The 27,179-nt window shown below is 33.9% G+C and overlaps 1 protein-coding gene across 6 annotated transcripts in view; it reads left to right on the top strand.

Moving 5' to 3' along the window:
• Positions 1-27,179, top strand: part of Npc1a (Niemann-Pick type C-1a) — a 35,490-nt gene that overhangs the window by 7,140 nt on the left and 1,171 nt on the right. The window contains exons 2-17 of one of the 6 annotated variants that reach the window (XM_088198282.1): positions 4,883-4,999; positions 17,706-17,940; positions 18,010-18,302; positions 18,382-18,577; positions 19,329-19,433; positions 19,793-19,993; positions 20,064-20,550; positions 20,624-20,795; positions 20,862-21,123; positions 21,196-21,397; positions 21,458-21,658; positions 23,061-23,235; positions 23,309-23,663; positions 23,736-24,517; positions 24,587-24,674; positions 25,356-25,438. In XM_088198282.1, coding sequence (XP_088054408.1) covers positions 4,883-4,999; positions 17,706-17,940; positions 18,010-18,302; positions 18,382-18,577; positions 19,329-19,433; positions 19,793-19,993; positions 20,064-20,550; positions 20,624-20,795; positions 20,862-21,123; positions 21,196-21,397; positions 21,458-21,658; positions 23,061-23,235; positions 23,309-23,663; positions 23,736-24,517; positions 24,587-24,674; positions 25,356-25,438 — 3,954 coding nt within the window. Of the gene's footprint in view, positions 1-4,882; positions 5,000-17,705; positions 17,941-18,009; positions 18,303-18,381; positions 18,578-19,328; positions 19,434-19,792; positions 19,994-20,063; positions 20,551-20,623; positions 20,796-20,861; positions 21,124-21,195; positions 21,398-21,457; positions 21,659-23,060; positions 23,236-23,308; positions 23,664-23,735; positions 24,518-24,586; positions 24,675-25,355; positions 26,418-27,179 lie in introns of those variants that run through there. The other 5 variants (XM_088198281.1, XM_088198285.1, XM_088198280.1 and 2 more) reach the window with 5 other exon arrangements.

Here is a 27,179-nt window from a genome sequence, read left to right as displayed (position 1 = left end):
TGTTTATTTAATCTGTTTGTGTTTTATTATCTTGTTTTATTTATTTATGTAATGTTGGACTGTGAGTAATGAATGATACATGCAATGTCGTATAATGTATGTAATGGATATAATTGGCGCAGTTTATTATGCCAATGTAGATGCATTTTTTTTATCAACTTCATATTTACGAACAAAGCCATATATTATAGCTTTGTGCGTATGCTATTATTATATAAATACTATTTGACTAAAATATTTTTTTTACCGTCGTTAAAATCGCATTACGGGTTATAATATCATTTCGTACGTTATCGGTCGCAATTATATCAAAATCGGTTGCTTCCATGCGTGGAAATGTTTTCTTTATAACCTTAATTTATATACATTGTATAGTATCGATTATGTTAATTTCTATATTCGTATTAAATTGAACTTGTATTGCCGTTTACCTTCTTCGGCTGAGAAGTGTATCGTGATGTAATCTGATCGGAAGGTCGCAAGGCCCTTTCGATTTATTAACACTTTTTATACATGTATGAAATATGAATAATCAATTATTGACATTGGTTTAAATAAGACAATGAAGAAAAAAAGTGATTCAGTTTCATTAATTATTAATTAAAATTTAATCAAAAAATGTGATAAAACATTTAAGGTTATGTTATGCATTCCCTTCATAAAAATATCATTAGATATTTATTTAATTAAATACGATATTTTCTATTTGATTAGTAGAATGATTCATAGCTTTGTTATGTACTACAGTTTTTGTTAATTTCATTCGTAATAAATCTGTGTATATTATTGTTATGAACTTTGATAATACGGGTCAATTTGCAAATGTCTAAATATCTCGTGACTACTTTGCGATCTTAACCCTTTCAACTCTCGACATTATAAATACGCAATAAAACCACTAACTTCGTCCGTATGCGACCATTGCTGTCACCTTGGTGTTCATATTTTGCATTTTATATCGCCTATCCGATAAACGGGTACGTAACTGGTATTTGTATCGGTGGAAGGAGGCTTTCATTTCGATTGATACTTCGTCTTGTTTGCGCGTCAAATAAGCAAAAAGTGCTAATTTAAAAACCATGTTTATTTGTAAGCGGAACCGTTTTCATAAGACATCCAGATAGTCGGCGGCCATCAGCTCTCAGAATATTTATGTAAAAAGATTCAACTTTTCCGACTGGCTCTGACGCAACGTATAGATAACAGTATAACTATAGACCTATACATGATATCTGATAATTTACATTAATAGTGTTCATCCCCATTTTAACTCTTTGTTTATGTTTGTTGACAAATGTCACACGCTTTGCCCTAGTTTTTGAGAGGATTTAATATGCATGTTTATTTTTGATGCGCGTGTGATTTGCGTCATTTTTTGCAGCTGTTATACATTTCATTATTAATAGCAAAATATTTTAAAGACAATAAATTAAAACGGACTTCATATATATTTTATTCGGAAAAGTTTAACGCTATGTTCTTATTACAGTGCTGAATAATTAAAAGCAGTGTAAATTTGGCGCTATCAGTACCAAACAATATAGTAAATTCCGCTTTGCTCTAAAGTACAAAATGCGATTATACGTTCGATATACTTATCATTACTCCTTTCTATATTTTAAAGTTTTTTTTATGTTGAAATAATGTAAGTTATAAGCTAGCAAAATCAATCATTTATCAACCGTTATCATTTACAATTTGAAGACGTTCGTGCGCTGCGAGTGTCGGAATAGCGATAATTGTTTTTTGTGCTCTCTTATTCGGTTTAGATATGCTTCATTCGATTCTCACTTAAAAAGTCTTAATATGATCGCTGGATTTTGTTGCTTTTTTCATGGATACTAATCGGGGACCACCTTGAATATGACCAGAAAAATGCATGTCTAATGAAATACTATGAATCTTAATGAAATGGAAATATTAAAAAAAACACAAGACAAGCTACAATTGATGAATTCTTGCAGAAATATTTTCTTTAGTTGAAATGTATTATATACTTAATTTTCATGCTTATTTTTTTGATTACTTTATTTTATTTTTTTCATATACATATGTAAACTTAATATTTTATTTTAATATTTTTTAATTATATTTTAAAAATTAAATTATTTTATAATTTTACCTTGAACTTTGCTTAGTAGAACCAGCCGCTTATTCGGACCAAAATGTGTCCCGATTAAGCGGGATCGACTGTATAATTAAATTAAATCAGTTCAAGAGCAATCTGACATATCTGAATTATTATCTTATTTAGAAAGATAAGCGCAATATTGTGAGTCTTTGTGTAATATGTTTTTATGCTTTCTACGTTATTTTGTGCTATGTCATGATAATGATGTGTGAGCAATCGTCTGAGGTGTCAATATGTATTAACTGATTTCTTATATAAAAAAAAATATCAGCATATTTTATTTTGTTTCTGATTACTTGTTTAGCGATGGAACCTTTTGATCAGATTCGTATATACACGCTAATAATAATAAAAAAATAATTATAGTAAAAAAAACACAGTTAGTCAAATCTTCACAAAAAGTACAGATGCTTGTAAAAAAGGTCTTTCTTCACGATTAAAAATATACGAATACGTCACCTCGCTATCTGAACATAAAACAAAAACAATCGATTTTTTGTTTGATTAAATTTTAGCGAGAGACGACTTCGAAACCCAAGGACGGCAATGCTTCTCAGCGGAGGGCATCTGCTAAATAAATACGTTCAGTCTGAAAATAAATCATCTTGAATCGACCGTGATTCGCTAGAACGCGATACCGCTGCTGTCTGTTAATTCGGTAGAAGAAGGGAAGGGTCACACGCAGGCCAAATGCTTTAATTTGATTCAATTCCTCTTTGATGATTTGGAGCGGCGAATTGAATAGGAATTAAACGGACGGCAATTGACCGCTGAGACGATAGCAATATTCTCTTGCACGTCTTTGACCCGGTCTCGGTCGTTACGTTACCAATTGGCGGGTGTGCCCTTCGAGGTTAAGGATCTTCATGGGAACACGTGGAAGAAAGGGATAAATATCCGCTGCGGTTGCGTGATAGCTACTATTGCTGGCTAGCCAAGGTGGAGCGAAATTGTAGCTAGATATTATCTCCATTAATATATATATACGTATGAAAACGTAGACCACAAAACGCTCACTACTTTCACTGTGCTGAAATAGCCGGAGAGAGTCGAACTTAACGGTGTCTTAGAAAACATTTATTAGAAAATAAAATGAAGTGTTGGGTGCGATTGATATAGTAATAATTGTATGAAACCCGTTATAAAATCATGGAACATCTTGCAAATATCACTATTTTTATCGCTGATGTTTCAAGTATTTTTCATGTTTTTATTAGTTTGAGAAAAGTCTGTAAAATTTCATTTTTATGTATATTTCTATATATTTTTACTATGTTCATCTATCTATGGTTTAAGATAAAAATACTACAGAATATACATTTAACTTTAAAATCTCTTTTCGAAGAGGATGAGTAACACTACATAAAAAGACAGTCTTTACATCTATAATTTATAAAAAATACATGGAGTCGCCTGGAGGTAGTCGATCAACAACCGACTATTTTTCAGCATTGCCAAATGTCACTTTAACAATGTTTTGTCGATTCGCGTTCTGTACGATACGGTAGTTCGTAGCGGCCTCAATTATGCCTTAATTGTCTCGGCAAAGCGAAGTATTCCTTCCCTTAGATATCTCCTAAGAATCACCTAGTGCTTTCTACTAGACGCTTGATTATACACTTTTTGAAGTTGCTGGTAGGTAGTGTTGACAATCCGTCGATGCTTGGCGATTTTTAGCTGTAGATTAGTGCCATAGAGTCGCGATTGCGTCCCTTCTTCTGTCCATTGCGACTAGGACATCAGCGCTTTATTGTTATTAGTATAATTGAGCAGTTCGTGTGCCTTTTTAGTATGCATAGGTGTGTTAAAACGTGTGCGTGTGTACTTGTATTTATTTGAATGCATGGATGAATATGATTACATAGTTGAGCTCGCATAAAATATGTGTATGTATTTGTATAAAATATTATAACTATTTTGTATAAATTCCATCATAACGCATCGAGTAAACATGTCGAGTCAAGGTTAACTTAAATATCATTTTAAATAGATTTTAATAGAAACATTATCAATGTTACTTCTGAATTTGATCAGGAAGGATTTATCGAAAGTTTTTTTTTATTAGATTTTTGAATAAGCATATCCGGGAAAAGTAAATAAAAGTTAAAAATGGTTTAGGGTATGTATGAGGTTTGCATATATAAATATGTAAAATTTGTCAAGGTCTAGGTGAACATGATTCACGCTTTTACCTTTTACGTAAACTACGTGTCCATGCATGTTTAATGATGGTTTAGCCCAAAAAATCTACGATACGGCACAAGGACAGTGGTGACATGCGACAGCCTCGATCGCAATAATTCTTCATAAACGGTCTTATAAATCCTTACACGAATCCCACCTTGTTCGTTTAATTTGTCAGTAATTGGCGACACATTTTTCTTATATGCCTCTACTCCTTGAACTGCACTTATCACTAGATTAGTATTCGCATTCGAATAGTATGATACATCTATATCTAGATATGGATTATCGCTAGGTCAAGGTGGCAGATTTCATGAAGGTTTTCCCTCAAAATGGGTTGAAGGAATTACTCGCACGTATTTCGACGGTTCAATGTTTAATTGATTAGTTTATTATATATTCGCACTTTGCTACTTTGCGTTGTTCAATGATCGTAAAAAAAACTGCCAACGGACCGGTTTTGCATCTTATCGAAGATGAGGCGCGTGAACGGCGCTTTGATTCATGTTCCCATCTAAAACCCACCAAGGTTCGAGTGTTTAATATGTTTTATTTTGTGTTTTTCAGGTCGATGCGGCATCTAATGGTCACTGCATCTGGTATGGAGAATGCTTTCGTTCGGGTTACAAAGTGAACAACTGCCTATACAACGGAACGGCTAAACTTCTTTCAAAAGAAGCACAGGTTAGTGTATAAATACGCTCTTCGTCGATCACGTATACGTGTAGATATCTATGTCAAAATTTGCAAGTTTTTTTTTATGAAATGTTCACAGTAGTTTTATAGCTTATTTATTGTGTAAACTTTGGATTTTAAAGTTGCATAATTGAAAGCGTCAATGATAAACATTTCATTTTTATATTATTTATATGGAAAGGTGTTTTTTAAACTTGTTTTTACAGCTTATCTTCTACGTTAGTACCGTTTTTGACCTTTCGAAAGTCATGTTGTGTTATTTCTGTGCCCTTATGACTTATTTATTGAGGTCAACTTTGTATGGATGTTTGCTCTCAGACACGATCCAGGTATTTTGTCAGATTATTGTAACCGAATGCACATATATTTGTCAACGCCGGAAAAAGGTCACGGATTACAATGATCGAAAGAAAAGTCTCAAGGATCGTCCGTGGTATTTCTTTGACCATAATTTTATATTTTGAAAGTTACCTAACAAGTAATCTGACATTTACTGGCGACAATTATTTGCCAACATTTGTACCTATATAAAAGATGATCCGACTTAAGTTTCTTAACTTTTCAAAAAAATACAAATTTATGATTTTTTTTGTTAATAATTATAAAAAATAATATCAATTAAATGGCCGTCTCTGGATCTTTTTCAGCAGCCGATCCTTTCGTTGACTTTTTTGTACATTTCGGGCGGTATCTCGGCTCTAATTTGGCGGATGTTGGTTTTTAGGTGCTCCAACGTTTCGGGCTTGTCGCCGTAAACCCGACTCACCTTACAAAAAAATTCAACGGCGTTAAATCGCATGATCTTGGCGACCACCAAAACGTGAAATAATGCTACCTGGGAACTTTTCACGCAAAGCTTTCCTGTTGGAACCACATATCTGCCACATCAATATCAGATTTCTTGCAAAAAATAATCAGCTATCATGCGCTTGTAACGCTCACCGCCAACTATTACAGCCTAACTTTCATAGTTTAAAAAAAGTAAGGCCCAATGACGCCGTCTGACTACAATGCGCACCAAACAGTCGCTTTTTAAGGATGTAATGGTCTCGTGAATCACATGAAGACTTTCCTCGCCTAATACGCGGCACTTTTGCTTATTAATTTACCCAGAGAGGTGGAAATGTACCTCATCGGAATAAAATATTTTCTTTGAAAAATCAGCATCAACTTCCTGCTGCTCTAACGATCAATCTGCGTGTATTCTTCGCTGTCCATGGTCTCTGGGTTTCAATTCATGCGCCAAAGGGAGCGAACGCCGACGAATCGACAATTCCGGGTCTTCTGCCACACTTTTACTTACAATATTATCGGCTGAACGGGTGCCAAGACGATGCACAGGCCTTAACCTATATGTAACGCTTCCAGTCTCTTCAAATTTTTTCACTACGTTGCGAAATTGATTATAATCTTCCCGTAAATTTCGATACACAATTCGCACAGAATTAGTATTTCTTGGATTGAACAATTTTAACACGTTGCGCGGTGTGTAGCAATCTATTTCGTAAATGTGTTGTTGCAAACATTTGACACTTTAACACATTCGCGGACACTTAAAAAACGCATAGAAATACTCTAGGTCACTAATATAGCTAAATTTTGTAAAAAAATATATTTTTTTTAAATATCTAATTATTTTCATTGTATATTAAATCTTGACCTAAATTTAATTATTATTTATGTGTATTCAGAGGTTTTCATATGCGGACGTGTCCCATTTAACAGCCGAAAAATGACTGCAATTGCAGACGTGTCCGCGAAAGTGTTCAGCACGCGTGATTATTGACAGCTGTCTGATTTACAGTGCTGCCAACATAGGAAACTCGATTTGGATTATTTTGTATAGCACTTGATATATTCATAAAATCACCGACAAATTGACCATGTATGTATATGGCTAAAGAAATACGCGTTTTAAGAAGACATTTATTTTTGCGACCTTCGCTGTTAAATTGCTTAGTTCTAACCCTCGAATACCGGTTACCTTGGAAAACTATAATTCTGCATTGATCGATTTACGTTTAATGGTATGTTTGGATTTATAGTAAATTTTGCGTATCCTTGAAATGCAAATGTTTTAGCAAAAGTGACACTATTAACACATTATTGTCTAATGTTAAATAGTAATATTCAGATTATTATAAAAAATAAATAATATAAAAGTTTTTTTACGAATCTATATTTAATATTATTTATCAGAAATCATTATTTTTTTGTAGATTTCTAATTATTATTATCTTCAATAGATTAAATTCCTTTCATATGCAGTTATGTGAATATCTATGGAAAATATGGAAATATATTAGATCTCAACATATTATTTAACAATAGTAGAAATAACAAAACAATAGCTTTTCAAAACACATGAATGTAGTCGCTTGCTATTGGTTGGCGTACATCGCACGACCACCGTAGTCATTCGCGTTTTTTGTTATCGGATTGTTATCACTACCGCCATTCATTTATGCGCATCATACAAAGAAACCATATAGTTGCTTTGTCCGATTAACACATGAAAGAACCAGCTATTCTCCTCATTTTGATAGTGTTCTTGTACTTGCACTTAGCTCTGGCGTCTCTCCAGTGGAATTCCCGGACATTCAGTATTTCAGTGCGTCACACGTTTGGCGTCAACGACACCCAAATTGGCGAAGATTCGAAAAGCGTGCAATTACTTTGTAATATTTGTAAATTTAAACATTGTACGGTATCGACACAAATGAGGCGTTACGGATACGAAGGGCGAACTCAATTTTTTTTCAGCATATCTTGCTTTGTTGCCACCAAGTTGAATGAGAAAAAAAAAGGTTGTGAGTTCTGATTTTTCTATTAGTATTCTATGCATAAAGTTCTTTTAATTAGTATTTTACTGCAATAATATTTTTCATTACTAGTCTAGTTCACCATCTTTTTTTGGTCTTAGCTCACTTCAGAATGTTGTTATAGATGACATTTACCACAAAATTAGACATTCCAGAGTTAAAATATCTAAAATGCTTTGCTTGTTGAGTTCGCCCTTCGTATCCGCAATACTTCATATGCACTATTTATGTTTATTAAATGGACGTGTAAGAAAAGTGCGAAGGGTAACAATTCCATAGTGTTTTTCTGGAGAAAATGAGAATACATGCCATTTCTCATCATCATTGTGTCACATTTATATCTTCTTACTTGTCTTTGTCGCTCTTGCATATGCTTTTATACGCAACCGATCTCTATCATGAAAATCATCTGCATATCCCAAAATTTAACATTATCAGTCTATTTATGTTTAATAGTCAGTGCACAAAAACATCGATTTGATTGGTCGGTACCGATACGTGAAAGTATGAAAATCGGTATTGGTTTCTTGTTCTCGAGGTACCTTTGTCGAGATTTGACTTGAGTACGTCGTCTCAGTAATCTTAAACCCCCTAAAAAGTATGACAAGACCACGTAAATGCATCTATACTATTATATACCTATTCATATGTATTTTAACAACACTGTTGATTTTTACCCCAATATAACACATCTTACTTAAATTTTACTTTCAAACTAATGAATAAAATTATATTATGCTTTATCCTTAACGTCTGATAATTGATATAACTAAAGCTTTTGTGTAATTACGCATCTAAAATCTGTTCCAGAACTATGCCAATGTTTCGACACCTCCCCCAAGTCTATTAATAATTTATCGATCACATCAGTTTAAGCAGCGGGTTATAAATAATGCATTTCTGAAATCTGTTCGATCCGCTTGTTGATATTAATAATGTATAGTTCTATTTCGTAAACCTGGACACCAGGTAAATTATGGACGATGACGTTCAATTTGCAATAGTGTTTTCAGGACGCAATCCTCATATTCGTCGTTAACCTGTTGCTGGATTTAATTTTGCTTCTTTTGATTATCAATCGGAAATTTCCGCAAGCGCATCGTAATGCAAAGAAGCTTTTCTTGGCATTCGTTACGATTCGCGTTCTATAAATGTTTTGTGTGCAATCGCTAATTTTTTAGCTAAATATATAAAATCACCCAATTAAATATGAAAACTAACACATCTTGAATTCAGAGATTTTTAGTGCTACAACTGTGATAAGTCGACGAAAAGTACCGTTGTTGATGAACTGTCGTTTGTAATTACAAAAGAATGGTTTGGGTGACTTATTTTATGATTCACTCATGGTCTCACATCAGTGGCGTAGCTAGGGTATGTGCCGCCCAGGGCGATCCTTAAAATTGCCGCCCCCCCCCCCATACATTTTTTGCAGGGTCATAAAATCAGCATTTCTTAAAATAATAAATTGGTTATTATTAAGATCTTGATATTCGTGGATTTATATATGTTTTAGTGCATTCAGGGTTAAGAACCTCACTAGACGATCCCATCGCGAATATGCCGCCCCCAAGCTAGTTCCGCCCGGGGCGGCCCGCCCCACCATAGCTACGCCACTTTCTCACATTGTCATTATTTTGGTAATCACTTATGGCATGCTTATACTCGTGACTTGTAAGTGTTCAATTTATTGTGATTACGTACTCAGTAACTATTTGGCTTCCTCTGGAATAATAGCTCATATAAAGTTAACAACGAGACTTTTATAATTAAAATCAGGATTCTTGTGACGCATGAATTCCTAATTATGAATGCTAACACCGTGTTGTTGAACTTAAATTAAATTTGTAGATATTCACATATTGACATTATGTTTATCACTCTTCAATTCATGTTTTACTCCGATCGACGTTTTCACACGAAAATTAACGCAAGACCTTCGCATAGAGTTCAACCTTAGGTGTAGTCATCAACAGGTAGTTTTCTTCCGAGGAAAGTTTTATTGCTTTGCCGCATTGGCGCAGTATCACCTTGCGTACGATTTACTACGTGAATACCAAACAGGTGTAGCGTATTAGTCCCGCGAAGGTTCGTGATGCGTCTCTTCCTATTCTGCGCGATGGTGTACTTGCTGAAAAATTGACATTCGGCTCGCGGCTCTTCCGCGTGCGCGCTACGATTTTCAGTGTCAAGATCGGCCGTCGGCCCGGCGCGGCGCTTGGCCACCCCTGACGCGGTGTTCATATTGATTTTCCCTTCTACGGCGGGCGCGTCAAGGTTGTTCGCCGGCGTTTTCCTTATGCCTGTCGTGGCTTATCAGGGGTGGCGAATCGAACGAGACTACCTCGTGATTCACCCGTCAACCCTAAAACACCGGTTAGTACGTCTGAATTCGACGGCAAGCAGAGCAATTTAATATACAGGTGTTCATTATTGAAACTTTGAACATTTCAGAAACGAATCCCGCAACAGGTTGATGATTAAGACATGATATTAAAATGCAAGATGGTCATTTTATTTAATCGCTTACATTAAAAAAACAATTATTTTTCATCATAGTCACCGCTAGAATAAGTCCTTGCCTTTTTCAATAACACTATTGAATGTCGCTCTTTCATTGGCAGCGCAGTGCCAGTTGTTGATGCCGAACATTTAGTCCCTTTGTACTTCCTAAAAGATAATCGATTTACATACATGTTTTAATTTAAGTTTTACATGTAAGACGGATGTCTGACAGACTCCTACAAATCTCTATTATTTTTTTAATGTGGACACTGCCGGTGCGTATTAAAATTGTCATTCACAGTCCCTAAATCATGTTTTGGTTATATTTTTAAAAACTAATGTGGATCGATATTGATCAATTATGAATCACTGAATATTTTTTAAAGTGACGTCGAACGACTAGAATCTTATTTGAATGTCATAAATAGTAAGGAAGAGGGCATAAAAAATATAAGCCGTTCTCCTTGATTTTGCAATTTGAAAACTTTCGAAGACATTTGGATTCATGATTAATGGTGTCGAGATCGATGACTTCTATAGAAGTTTTATTTATAAAATTAAGTTGTGACTTTATTATTCTCCGTGCAATGGTATTATACTTTTAAGCTGAATGTAATTTGAAATACTTTTGGTGATTGTCGTTCGGCTTATTTTCAATAACAGTCATTGCCATGTTGTCTTGTGTGCATTTATGAAAAAATGCATTACTTTCCATGTATTTTTTTTATCTATCGATAAGCTTTAGATATAAAAATACTAGTCATATTTTCACATAATTTAAAACGATTACGTACGTGTGTATATTTGTGATACGATATACTCTTTTGCACGTGCGCTTACTTAAATATATATAGTAGTAGATTATACTGTTATAAATGATTGGATTCATCAATATAAATAAATAAAAATATATTTAAACAACAGTTGCTCAAACATCAACAATCAAAATATGCATCGACCGTTTCGGTTTGTTATTGTAGCAGTACTCAAGGCGAATCTTGACACATTCGAGTTTCGTTACGCACCTCGTATGTTCGCTTCACGTTACGAACGTCTCGTCGACCTCCATCCAGTCGGTTCGTCGGCGTCGCAAAACTGGCGTCGTTTTTCATAGCACGCGAACTAGCCGTTCAGCCGACCTAGAGTCGAGCTCTAGCAGCTAGACCTGACCTCGGTCGGAGGTCTCGCCACTTTTTCATGGATGCCGTATTCTGTGACGTGTCGGGCCTAAAGAAAGGCTAGTCCCTTGCACTTGACCAAAACCGCTTTTGCGCCACAGCGAGAAATCAAATTTTGCACGTCGGCAAAGTCCACACACACCGCAGAAGTTTCTTAATAGGTTTCTATTGGATCAAATTTCAATTGTCGAAATCGCGTGATGTAATATGTGGCAAACGATCGCGATCGTGTAACGATATCGAATCTCTGTTGCAAATGATGTTTGCTATAAGTAGGCTTACCATAATTAAGAAGCTCTAAACCGGGACAGCAAAAAAATTCAAGCGAAGAAATTTTTGTTTATTTTGGGTGCTGAGGGAGCTTAGAAGAAGGCTTTCTTGCTGTGAGGCATAATGTAGGCGATTTCACTCAGAAACGTCCTTCTCCAAATAATATCATGGATAGCGTCTGAACACAAAAAATGGTGGTTATTAAATCATTGGTAGGCGCATAATAAGCACCGAACAATCATACAAGAATCGTTTTTGTAAAACTGTTACGTAGAACGCATATGCTTCCCCCGTGAAGTGATTCATTGCGACTAAATTTCCAAGGACCGCACTCTTTCTCGCGGTTCCCACTCAGAAGAGATTTATAAAGTGCAGACTTATGGCACACTGTAATAATTCAGCACTAATTTTATTTTTAAAAGTCGAATAAAAATGTGAAAAAAGATATTTCAACATTTCCATCATTATTCGCGACATTTATATTTTTATTATAAATTAAAAAATATAGGTAGATTTGCCTATTTTACACCTTGAATTGTTGTTGCTTTTATAAGTGGCATATTTCCAAGAATAAATTTATCAAGTGCGTAAGAGGGGCTTGCGGAAAATTGTGTCCTATGAATAATTAATAAGAACGTCTCAAACAGGCATAAATTTATATTGAGAGTTTTCTGATAAATATATAGTTATTAAAATTACATACCCACGTAGATAACCGATATGTATTATAAATATGTTTAAGCATAATTTTAATATCATACATCGCATTAATCTTAGTATAAAATATTAATTTCAAGCAAATGAGCAAAGGTCGACGACGACATCAAGTATCATATATTCTATGCCAACATCTTTCTTCCGTGAAAAAATAACGCTAGGGTTTTAGCATCTCTAAAAATATATTAGTGTATATTGATTACTTAGGCTCATATTTTTCTGTTCAGAATTTGAATACGGTTGGTCAGAATTTATATTAAAAGGTCAGAATATTAGCAACCAGAATAAATATTAAATAGTCAGAATAATTTTTTTCAGTTGACAATAGTGATTATTGCTGTAACGCTGAAGATTGGTACAATTGGTCGGGAATTCATTAATATTATCAATGTGTTTTAGGGTCAACTTGTTTGGTTGGGCTTGCAATATTGTCAGATGTCAACACAACGAACCAAGCGTGCTTTTCGCCGCCGCTCTGTTGTTATTCCCGCTTTGTTCGTCGCTCTGAATACCCTCGCGTCCTACAAACAATTAAATATATTCGTTGAGAGTTATTCGTGGGGTGTTTATTGTTCAACAGTTTTGGTGCAAGCGATATATTTTATAAGATATTTTTAAAATAAATAATTTAACGCCCATTTATATTTATAAATGTTACATTTTTTATGCTGTTTTTATTCTAATCATTTGATATTTATTCTGACCCTGAAAAATAAAATTATGACCAGGCTTATTCGATTTTACTCTAACACAAAGTCGATTTAAATTCCGACTATTTAATTTGTTGTCGATTACTTATAGTTTAGAACTAAATAATATTCTATTGACAATCTGAATTTATTTTGTTGATACTAATTTAAACATTTCTCTAGCAATATAATTCTAAGCGAGGTCTCATAACTGCTGTTGGTAGTTTTCGATAAAATTCTACCTATTTTTCACCTCTTCACCTTTGATTAAAATTGTATATACATCCAGTAGAACCCCCAATAACACGATGCTATTTGGGTGCTTGTAGTTAGCGACTAGAAAATACACATACATTTTTTTGCAATACGTACGTACGAATCAGGCGCGTGTGGTGAGATATCCCCAATTTTTTTCGTGTTATTGGGGGGTCTACTGTATGTACGTTGAGAGAAAAACGATTTTATTATAAATTTCGGTTGCCTAGAAACCACGTGAATTTTCGTTCCTTGGCAATCCAACAGTTTTCATTGTAATTATTTCAGCAATGAGTCAATGATTATTCATAATCATAAGAAATTGTTTTCGTTTTGTAACACTTCGATGAAGATCGATCGTGTCAATTATTATGTCGTCGACTAATCTGACTGCAATATTAATCGCGGTATGTGTCTTTTGGATCGCGTTTATCGAATCCCTCGGTCGATTCCAAAAACGATAAGTGGCACAAGGTCCGCTGTTTGTTTGCTCATTAATATAGGGTCGGTGATGGTTATTATTTGGGTGATTCGATTATTCCCGAGAGTTGTGCTAGTGCGAAAGTTTACGCGCGTAAATTATTGTCTACTGAGGGAAAGTTATCTGGCGCAAGGTCGGCACTTTGCTTTTCCCCAATTATATATATGTTTGTACGTACACCTATCTGCTGAAAGAGGCGGAAAGAGATTTATTTTTAGTACCCTGCAGTCGGCTGTAAGAAATTCGCGAAATTTAGAAACCTTGAGATTCAACTGTTGTTTGTTTTTGGTAGTTTATGTCGAACTTTTTGGGTCTGAAGTCGTTAGAATAAATATAAAGATATGTAAGATCAGCTGTATTATTATTTTTGTTATACTATTTTGTTTTTTGAGTACAGTGGTCCACATGACATGGTGGCAGAAGTTCCCCTAAAACGAATATTAGCTTATTAATAAAATAACAAATGTGTGTTTTTCGAAATTTTATTACTATTTTATTTAAATGATTGTAATGATACATTGGTCGCGAAATGAGAATATTGTTGGAAATTTTACTAATATAGTGCTTCTGCTTAGTGAGAAATAAAAATATTCAAACTTCACTAATTTATTGCTGTTTGTTGATATTTACAAGGTAGTAGTTTTCACTGATGTTAGACGATTTACGAATTTTCTTAGCTAGTCTTCAAATGTCGTTTTGATATTTCCTTAAGCGCGTCATCTCCATTGCTTCAACATTTGCCGAAACAAACGATAAACAGTTATTCAATGTCAAATGAATTTCTTATAATTTTTTTAGTTAATTATTGTAGGAAAATGTTATTTTAAAACATATCTTTCCAATATTTCTTCGAGCTTTGCAAACTTATTAATAGACAGTCTTACTTCCGCAGACTATCTAAAATATAATTTTGGTCGACATCTTAATACCCCTCGTATATCATATGATATTATATTAAGATATTGCAATATATGTACTAATTGAAAACCGTGTCGTTGAAAGGTGTCACAATAAGTTTTCTTTGGCTATTGTTTTGCTCTATACGTTTCCTTGAATTTGTACATTTACTAAGAAAACTTTAATGTTTTTAATTATTACCTTTATTAGTTTTTTACATTGACTTATTATTATTAACTTGAAAATATACGAATTTATTTTATCTATGTGGGTTATACGATGACTTGATTTTAATACTGTATTTGGATTTATTTATTAGCTATGTAGAAAAAGAGCCAAAGTTAAATTTCGAAAGACTCATGATATGATCGGTCTAATTCGGAAAATTAGAAAAAGTCAACTCATACGTCTCTAGAAAACTTCCAGCTAGCAAAGGAACATTAACCCCTTTTGAGTAGCGAGTTAATTTATACACATTTGGAAATTTGCTAGTAAACACCTGGGAGTAATTTAATTTTCCATATCTTTCATAATTATTTATTTATTATTATTTTATAATGCATTAATAGTAAATTATGGGGAAAAAATCAGTGATTCTCAATATTTTATTGCTTTGATTTATCTTACTACTTTTTTGTATTAGTATGTTTTAATAATTTATTTTAACACTTTTCTATTATTAAATTTCGTTAATTTATTTTACATATTTTTTATATATCACATCAAGGTTTTTGTGGATTTTTTTGTTTCAATACAGAGGCTCTCAATATTTTTTATAAAATTAGTATAAAATACTTTTTGTTATGTTAATTTATTTCGTATTCCTTAATTTATTGATATTATTCTCTATAGAAATCGTTACATTAAATCAAATTGAAAAATATAATATATAAATATGTTTTTTTATATACATATATTATTTCTTGTTATATTATATATGTAAATATATAACTATCAGGGGTACCTTAAAACAGTGAAAGATCGACCATCGTACATTTACGGTCAATGGTGCAGATGATGATGCTAATGAAGCAATTATTGTTGCCATCAATACCGGTTCTGCGTACTTCAGCGCCTTTGCAAGATCTAAAGAATATTTTTTCAAGTTTTTTATAATAATTGCTGCAATTTTATATGAAGAAAATAACATGTTAAAAAAATATTTTTTTCTTGATTAGATTACTGTTTTTACATTCAGATTTAACCTATATTATAGTACATCTCGGATATAGATCTTCTGAAAGAGGAAGCTGTATATGGAATTAAGAATGTTTTTTCCCACAAATTGACGTAAAATGATAATCATGTCCCTTTCGTACCATATTTATCCGATGCACTGTTACGGACTCCCATAATATAATATAAAGTAAACTGTGTTGTAGATGTGTATATTGCACGTTTATCTTTGTATATTTGTGTAAAAGTATAAATTTATTTCGGCGTGCTGTCGGATTTGTGACGCAATTTTCGGAAAACCTGTATGATAACGTAAATATTTCTTCGAAAAAACACTATTTTGTAATCTTTTTTTTTGCATCACACTTTGAGGATAAGTTATTGTAAAAATCATTTCCTATGTTTAATTTAAAATAATTTTCATTCGATAAAACCTGGCTTCACTCGACTCCATGATTGATTTAATTTATCGCGTGACACTGAATACCTTCGAGCGATTACTCAGTATCGAAACCCATGACTTGAGTCACACACATCGCGTCATGTGACTCACTTCGCCATCGATGCACGCACGTGTAATTATTCAATAAAAAAAGTCGTTCGTAATTGACATTATTACCTAGATGATATTATAATCTTGACATTGTGCAATGGGTTATCTGAGCAGATAAGATAATTAGTCGAATTCTTCTCCAATCATGTTTACGTTTAAAAAAAAACAAAGGATGTCGATCGACGGGGTCATCACTTAGTCTGTCTTTTTTACACGTTGAATTATTGCTTGTCCTTGTGTATCGTGATTTAGTATGGCTTCCTAGACATGCTTTCATATGTGTTTATTATTATGTATTCTCAAGAAATCTTTGAATATGTAATAGGATTCATTAGTGCGCAGCCCCGTGAAAAATATTTATGTATGTCATTAGGACAGTCGCCTCCATACACACACTCGCGTATACTACGCAATATGTGGTATTACGATCTGAAATTCGATCTTTCATTTCTGTAGGGCTTCATTAATTATTCATTTTAATTCATAAACGTTTAGTACTTCAAAACAATACTTAAATTAAGATTCGAAGATATTTTTAGTTTTCGAATATGTATTGTTTTTAATATTGAATAAAACACATTGCGCACTTTCATTTTTACATTAGCTTTTACACGCCCAGGGGATTGCGTCGTTCGGTGTCCAGTGGTTCCATGATGTTTTTAAATTGCTATTCTGATCAGTTACATAATTTAAAAATCTCTAGGCAATGCTGAAGATCACAGAACTTTCTGTTTGTTGTTGATTAATGAACAAATTGTGTTGGGTGGGACTAAAAAAATCCATTTTAGATAGAAGTCAAGCATTCATATGTTTTTTTTAATGTTTAGATTTATTTATAGTTGCCAAAGATGCTTGGTTTGTGTATAGAAAAACGCGCAAAAATATTTGATTTTTATGTGTTTTTTTTTTGTGATATTAAAAAAATGTGAAAAAAAAGCATAAATATTTTTAATAAACTTATTGTAAATTTAAAAGTCTTTTTTATTGACAAGGCTTTTTATTTTATCTAAATAAGTTCACTAGTTTTTGAGATATATTTATTTTTAAGACAGCTTAAAGTCACGAAAAAATGCTCAGGCGCATGGGCGTGTAAAGGTTAAATTAGTGTTATCAAAACTAAAATTACTAATTAAATGTTTGTGTTTTTTTAGGACATATTAGCGAATTATTGCCCTGAACTGATGGTAGACAGAGGCGAAGGCGTCCGCACATGCTGCGATATTAATCAGCTGAACTCTTTCTCCTCGAGTTTGAAGTTAGCAGCTAACTTCCTGGCGAGATGTCCGACGTGCATGGACAATTTTCTCCACCACTTGTGCGCTTTGACATGCTCTCCGCACCAATCCGACTTCATAGATGTAATCTCTACGAAGAAAATAGAGAATGGTACGTCGATCAATCTTCAAATTATTCCTACGTACCTAGAATTAGTAAAACATTGACGTTCTTCCGCAGGAACTGAGGTTATTACCGAAATCGACGTGTACTTGAGCAAGGATTACACTGGAGGCACGTTTGATTCATGCAAACAGGTTCAAGTACCAGCTTCTGGTCAATTGGCCTTGGACCTTATGTGTGGACAATGGGGAGCTGTAAAATGTACACCTGAAAGATGGTTTGCATACATGGGAGACGCCAACGGCAACCCCTATGTACCGTTCCAGATAAATTACATGAACGTCGATGGCCCTGTCAATGGTTTTACGCCTGTCTATTTACCAATTTTGCCTTGCAGTGCAAGTGTGAGAGTAAGTATTTCAAAGTTTCATTATAAATTATATTGATATGTATTGATTAATGTGTTTTTTATTTATTATTTATGCGTAGAATGGCACAGCATGTTCATGCTTGGATTGTGAAGCCTCGTGTCCCGTTGCGCCGCCAAAGCCTCCTCCGCCCATGCCTTTCGTTGTGGCCGGCCTCGATGGATATGCACTGATAATGCTATTGGTGTTCATCCTCGGATCGCTCCTCTTCCTCGGCGGAGTATTCTGTTGCAATCCGTCTCCCAACAACGCAGTCGGTAAGATTTCGTTTTTGTATCAAGTGGTGAGTGTATTACTAAACACGTGTGTAAATTTTTAAAGAGTATAAGAAATTGTGGTTGTATTAATTTTGTCAGATATTTTAGATACTATATTTATTAAAACATGAGTTAATTAATAATTAAAATGACTAATTACATATTAGAAATTTGAAGTATTCAAACGTTTAATTGATTTATATAATATATACATAAATAGGCATACATAAAAAAACAGATTATATACAATTAAATAATTAATATCATGAGTAGTGAGTAGATAATATACATATATCAAAACATATACAAGATAACTGCTAAAAAGTAACGCATACACACAACTTCATATATCCAATCTCAATCTCACACTCTTAATGATATAAGATGCATGTTTCTCATCATTCCTCTATTTACACAACACAATAATAATATTATTTGTTCCTTGTGTTTAACTCGGAATATTCTTATATTTTATCATATAACTTTTATTATTTTCTCTCCGTGTTGAGTTTGCAATAATACACACAGTGAAAATGCTCGCACATGTTGTTACGTCTTTGACGGGTGGAAAAAATAGTTTATCAGTGTATTGGACAAGTGTTTCTGAATTGCAAATGTTTTTTTAATTCGCCAAAGATGTACGTCGGTTCAATTTGTCCCGTTGCAAACTTGACGCCATTGTCACTTTTAAAACGGCTTGGGCGCATGTATCTATTGTGGTGAATTAGAATATTTGGGGTGTGTTTTGTAGATGGGTGGATAAGGTCAAGGGGAAATGGCGTGGAGACCATGGGGCGTCGCCTGGCAGGTGCTCGACAGGGCCCAGAAACATCACCCCTCCAGTCGCACAGATCCAGTATGTTTCTCTCTTCAATTAATGTATCTCGAGTAGAGTGTAGTGTAAACGAATAAATGAAATACTTCAATTATATGCTTTTGCAAATTATATTGCGTATATAAAAATACAATTACTACTATACTCTTCGCTATGATATAATGAATAAATGCACTAATCTTTCAAATCTTATCTTATGGCAATAAAAAAGCACCGTAGTTATAATACTATTGAATAGCTGTAGCTCTCATCACTATGGTGTCGGTATTATTTTATATTACGTGACTAATGTTGCAATCAAAGTACTAATTATAGAGCTACATCTATTCATATTTATCACACTCCTGGAATTATAATATGACATTTATCAATTAAAATAGGTATTGTTTCCGATACTGAGCAAGAGTTATCGTGTACGCCGAACAGTGGAATCGATCAACCGGATAGAGTCGAAGGCGACGAAGGAACTCCAGCTACGATATTAGAAAAAATTGGCGCCAACACCGAAAGCAAACTCGAAGAATTTTTCTGCTGGTGGGGAACATTCTGCGCTCAAAGACCTTGGGCTGTATTATTTTTCGGTAATTATCAATCATATAGCTTTTGATTATTTTGTTCTTAAAAATTATTGTAACCCTAAATGTATTTTAGGCGTTTGTGTCGTAACCGCCCTGGGACACGGTATAAAATACATGAGAGTGACCACAGATCCTGTCGAATTGTGGGCCGCACCGAGCTCAAGAGCCAGATTAGAACGGAAATATTTCGATTCGCACTTTGAGCCTTTCTACAGGACTGAGATGATCATCATCAAGTCGGTCGGCTTACCGCAGATCGTTCACAACACGTCAAATGGAATTTTAACATTCGGTCCGGTCTTCAACAAGACTTTCATGAAAACTGTCTTTGATTTGCAACAAAGAATCAAAGACATCGGTACAGATGATAACACCGGTTTGGAGCATATCTGCTTCGCTCCGCTCACATCGCCGTATACAGGACCACCTACTGTCGACAAATGCGTTCTCCAATCTGTATGGGGCTACTATCAAGACGATATGGAAATCTTTGACGAAACCGATACCGATCCCGAAGGTTACGAAACCAACTATTTGGACCAGTTCAAAGCTTGCACTCAGTGAGTATTTCGCCGATTAAATTTTTAAACAAAATAAAAAATTATTGGTGATACAGCACATACAATATTTCAGAAATCCATACAATCCATCATGCCTAGCACCGTACGGCGGACCAGTAGATCCGGCTGTCGCTTTGGGTGGATTCTTGCAACCTGGCGAAGTATTGAGCAAAGAAGCCAAATACGAGAAAGCAACAGCAATCATCTTGACTTTCATTGTTAATAATTATCACAATAAAAGCAAGGTAATTTTAAAATCATATTTATAATTTAATATCTGTTTTCATATTATTATTTAATATCAATTTCAGATCGTGCCCGCTATGGAATGGGAGAAAAAATATATAGATTTGCTTAAAAATTGGACCAAAACAGAAATGCCTTCGTTTATGGATATATCGTTCACGTCGGAAAGATCGATCGAAGACGAGTTGTACAGAGAATCTCAATCGGACGTGATGACAATTTTAGTGTCATACATAATCATGTTCGCGTACATCGCCATCAGCTTAGGACAGCTGAATTCATGCAGTAGACTTTTGATTGACAGTAAAATTACTTTGGGATTGGGAGGTTTGTGTGCCCGCCTCATTATTGCCCTATTTATAAATATTGCTTTATTTAATTTAAAAATATTTGTTTTAGGTGTGTTTATAGTGCTGGCATCGGTGGCTTGTTCGGTGGGTATGTTCGGATTTATCGGACTTCCCGCTACGCTCATCATCATTGAAGTAATTCCATTTTTGGTGTTGGCCGTCGGCGTCGATAACATATTTATATTAGTCCAAACGCATCAACGAGAAGGTAGAAGAGCTAACGAAACCGTCGCCGAACATATTGGAAGAACGTAAGTTATAATTAATTATATTGTTATTTTATGAGACTAATATGATTTTGATCGATATAGGCTAGGACAAGTTGGGCCTTCGATGCTGTTGACTTCGGTCTCCGAGTCCTGCTGCTTCTTCTTGGGTGGCTTGAGCGACATGCCTGCCGTCAGAGCTTTTGCTCTTTACGCCGGCATGGCTCTCTTGATTGACTTCTTATTGCAAATTACCAGTTTTATCAGTCTGCTAGCTCTCGACACAATGCGGCAAAATTCCAACAGGTTTGATTTTATGAATATAATTTATCCCATAAGTTGTGTGCCATTTTTCATGTGCTGATGATCAGAGCCGGGACTAGACATTTTGTCACCTGAGGCATAAGGGCAAATTTGCGCCACTATATATTTTATTTTACTCTCAATAAACAAAAATAAGATATTACACAAATTAATGTAAATAGAAAATTTTCATTATATGGAACATATTTGAAATTTTTACATCGTTTTCAAATTCTGTTATTCTGAAATCTTCCCTTTTATAGAAATTTCAGAAGTCGAAACAAAACATAAAAAATCCCGTTGGGTTAATAATATATGTACACTTGTCATTACTCCTCTTATGCTTACTACTTCTTCTGTATCGTTAATCTCGGACCTGCTTTTATGGCAGCCCTAATATGCTCACTAACAACACATAAAAACTATCCGCCCTTATGTAGATATTTTATGAAATTTTTAGAACTACATTTGCCACTCTAAATTTAATCGCATCCCTGCCCATTGCATTACAGCTGTTTTAACTTAATTGTCAAATTATGACCAAGTTGAAACTCAAAGCATAATATAGATTAACTAAGATTATTTTATTTTTACTGTCATTGTTGATTTGGGTTGAAAATATTGAAATAAAAAATATACTGTTAACTAACACTGAAAAAATATTGAAATTATCGTTAATTCATATTTTTGCAAATGTAAGAAAAAACGCAGACTTACGGGATAACCTGATATACTCGATAATACTTCTGTTACGCAAACCGCCGATCAGTGAGGGTGTCAAAAGGAAAGTAAATAAAATTTTGCAAGCTTTTTCGTTTTAGAATTATTGTTTGGAAGGGATGGTTTTTGGGTTGTATGAGTAATCAAATAATTTTCAAATAGGATTTCTGATGGATTCATGGAATAATACGAAAAGCGGATGGATAGGTTCAATGCCATTGTTTTTCAATTTACAATGCTCTTATCTGCTCGTTTAAATTGCAGATCGCAAAAGATACTAGACGTTTTTGTGACCTGCTACTCAAACGTGCCTTTAAGCTCATTCACAAATATAGCCAATACATAACCAGAAAATTTGCAAAATACATTGATAAACATTTTTTTCTATCGCTTTTTTAATTTTTAAATCTTTCAATTCACCGACTTTACTAATTCGGCGCCCTTTCAATCGTTCATCTGAGGCAATTGCCTTGCTCGCCTCACCTTCGTACCGGCCCCGCTGATGATAATGGAGTTACTATTGTTACTCAAAAAATAAAAGTAAAATTAAATTGTAACGTTAGAGAATTGCCAAAGAAACTTATGTGTTTCTCGTTTATAAATACATAACTTGTAGGATGACCCAATATATTGGCTTAATTAAAATTAAGATAAAATTGCTTATTTATATGGATTTATGTTTTAGATATGACATCTTTTGCTGTGTCAGAGGCGATAAAAAAGACACTGGAGTCGATGATGCGTCTGATGGTATGCTATATAAATTTTTCAAGAGTATTTATGCTCCTTTACTGATGACTAAGACTGCTCGAGCCGTAGTGATGGTGGTGTTCTTCGGTTGGCTGTGTTCTAGTATAGCGGTATGTGTTATTTATTTTATTTTATCATAATATAAGTGCAAGTATTCTAAATTATATTTTCTTTTTAATTTAGGTGGCTCCCCATATTGAAATTGGATTAGACCAGGAGTTGTCAATGCCTCATGACAGTCACGTACTTAAATATTTCCAAGATCTTAAATCGTATTTGAATATTGGCCCTCCGGTGTATTTTGTCGTGGGACAAGGATTAGATTATAGCAAGATTGAAGATCAAAATCTACTGTGCGGCGGACAGTACTGCAATTCGGACAGTTTGTCGACGCAGCTCTATTTAGCCTCTAAATTGGGATCGGAAACGTACATCGGCAGACCGTCTAATTCGTGGATAGACGACTTCATAGATTGGTCTTCCATCGATAAGTGTTGTAAATACTTCCCGAACAACGGAAGCTTCTGTCCACATAGCAGTTAGTATAATCACACATTTTTCGGTTCAATATACTTCTTCTTATTTTATAGTTTGAATTTTTAATTTCTAGATGGACAATGTGAATATTGCAATATTAAACTAACCGGAAAGGAGCAGCGTCCAAACGCGACCGGATTTAAAACGTACACTCCTTTCTTCTTGCAAGATAATCCAGACGAAACTTGCGCCAAAGCTGGCCACGCCGCTTACGGCCAGGGCGTCAACTATGACTATCGAGATCCAAAAAATCCGAAACTGGCCACAATCGGCGCGTCGTACTTCAACGCATATCACACAGTGCTCAAAACGAGCAAAGACTATTACGAAGCTCTCAGGGCTGCCAGGAAAATATCAGCGAACCTCACCGAAATGATCAACAACGATCTGAGATCGCGCGGCCTCAACGAGACTGTAACAGTGTTCCCGTATTCGGTGTTCTACGTCTTCTACGAACAGTATCTGACCATGTGGCCGGACACGCTCAAGTCTATGGGCATATCGGTGCTGGCCATATTCGTAGTCACATTTATGTTGATGGGCTTCGACACTTTCTCGTCGCTTGTCGTCGTCATCACGATAACGATGATAGTGGTGAACATCGGCGGACTCATGTACTGGTGGAACATAACGTTAAACGCTGTGTCGTTGGTGAACTTGGTGATGGCCGTGGGCATCGCCGTCGAGTTTTGCTCTCATTTAGTTCATAGTTTTTCGGTCAGTGTCGAAAGTTCGAGACTGTTGCGCGCAACAGACGCGCTCACCAAGATGGGCAGCTCCGTCTTCTCGGGCATCACGCTGACCAAGTTCGGTGGAATCATTGTTCTCGGTTTCGCCAAGAGTCAGATATTCCAAGTGAGCATCGAATCCATAATTGCTATCTATTAAATTAGATAATCTAATGTCATTATTCTTTGCTTTCAGGTGTTTTACTTTAGAATGTATTTGGGGATAGTTCTATTCGGAGCAGCGCACGGCTTAATATTTTTACCTGTTCTTCTTAGCTATATAGGTAAGAATTCATGCTATTTATTTTATATTTCGCGTTCATAGGATCGGGGTTTTTTTTATTATTTTTTTATCTCTTTAGCTTTTTTTTAATAATATATAAAGTAATTTCATACGCATTTAATTTACTTATCAGCGGTTCTCATATGGTACATTAATATTAAATTAACCACAAATAAATTATTATCGCAGTTTTAGTGATTCATTCTAGTTTGTGATCATTAAATTAAATTAAGCACATATTCTATCCGCTGTTTGCCTGTACAGACAACTGATAGCGTATGGATATTATGTTTATTAATATTCTAGTAAATCTCTTGCCAAAATAGAGGTAATAATAAAAGGAATTATATCATTTGTAAAATAAGCTTTGTGATCTCAGTGCTTATGATTGCTATATTACTTCCTTGACATTAAATCGATTCATATCGCTCACATTTCGCGTCCATTTATTTAAATATGCAAAACATTACTTTCATTTAAAACTATTATGTATGTACATATATACAAATCAGTTATTTTATTTTGCCTTAAATGACTAACAAGTTTATTTATCATACTATATTTTCTTTGTGTTTTTGTTGCATTTTGTTTATTGTGAGCATGAATTATTATCATATGAGTTTTCGCATATATATATTATATATTCATAAAAAAATATTGGACACATGGGTGAATTTCGCAGGTTCTCCGATGAACAAAGTGAAGCTGGCCAACCATAGGAACGCTCTCTCACAGAAAGGTGTTCAAGAGACGTCGTTAACAAGAGTAAGCATTGAAGATGACGAAGAATCTTATAACAATCGGCAGAAAGTGTTGCTTCTGGGCTGTGAATAATCACGATAGGAATTTTCTAACAACTAACCTCCATTCATTTAACGCTCATGCTGATGCCTTTAAAAAATACTAGCTTTAAATTAATGGACACATCAGCAAGAACGTTTTCTATTCGCGCCTCGCCTTTACAATGATTAATGACGATTGATTTATATAATATTTAGATTGGCTTTGCTTCTTTTATGATTTGTATATATATATATATATATATGACTGGTCATTTTATGAAAATTCCGTCCAAAGCTTTCGATTCGGGTACTTAATTAATTCACTATCTATTATTATTTTAATTTTTTATAGTTCCACGCCTTTGATCTTTATGGATCGTTCTTGTTGATCTCATTGTGTAGCTTTTTTATTTTTTTAAGTTTAATTATCATATTGCGTCATTAACATTGTAAACGGATGCAATATGCGTTTTTAAAGCATGAACAAACATTAGGGAAATGCGTATATTTTATATAAAAATCCTATTATTATGTTAGCGAATATCATATCAAATTGTGCAAATACCGTCGGGGTCCTTTGAATAAATTTAGTGTGGCGTCCTTCAATCGATTACCATTAGATTATTTATGATAGAGATTAGTTTTTCTTATTTAGGTATTTGTACAAAGGTGACTATTAGGTTTACGTGTGTCTGTATGTTTTTCTGTGTTTATAATTATTATTAACACACAGTTTCGGACGATTTGCATACTTAAATTATGTTGATTTTTAAAATTTATCGATTGAAGCAAATTAGCCGAAGCTAAAAAATATAATAACCAAATTTAACCGTCATTTAAATTATTTGTGTATTTTTAATACCTTTATGCATGTTTAGTGCAATTATTTAATTGAAACTGTAACCCGTCCTTATATCTTATGCGTTTTATTTATTATTTTAATAATAAAATATGGACAAGAACTTGTATATTTTTTATTTTTTTCTTTCACCTAATTGCATGATCGTTACAATATTGTAATATTTATAACTAATAAATAATCACATCTACAAATTATACACATTTAATAAAACTGTACACATTTTCGCTAATTCACCTGCATATTTACCACATTATATCACACACTTCACAAATTAATACACAGCATGTTTTTTATTTATTGTAGTTAGATATGCTATTAACAAATATTTAAATATGTAAAGATATATATGTATATATAATAATAATAATACTCGCTAATATTTGGGTATATCCACTTTTAATATAATTGTACATTTTATATAGACAATGGTAATTAATGTTTGGGTGAATATTCTTTTCAGCAGGAATTACAGAGAATTTTTTTATTGTAATTTTATACTAATATATTGACTTGACTATACTTAATAACATAATAGAATGGATATTTATATTATTATTTATTAATACATATACATTTTAATTTTAAAATTATATTTGATGTGATTATGTATATTGTTTTTGTGGATACAATAATTACCTTAGTTCTTGTTTCAAATTTAAAAAAAATCGTTACAGTTCTTATTTGCTTACTGTGATAATCTATTGTCTTAAATCTAATTTATCAGCCTTTAAGGTTTTATTGCTCATTAAAAATGTATCCAATTTTTTCTTTAATTGATGACGTTTTGGTCAAAGTAGCAAAAGCCGATACTTCGAATTTTGGCAACAAAATTATGGTATAAATCAATGTCAGATTTTTTAGG

Source organism: Plectrocnemia conspersa, unplaced genomic scaffold (genome assembly GCF_051122295.1).
Source record: "Plectrocnemia conspersa isolate PC_06_02 unplaced genomic scaffold, ASM5112229v1 ptg000011l, whole genome shotgun sequence".
Lineage (NCBI taxonomy): Eukaryota > Metazoa > Arthropoda > Insecta > Trichoptera > Polycentropodidae > Plectrocnemia > Plectrocnemia conspersa.
This window is presented reverse-complemented; position numbering and strand designations above follow the sequence as displayed.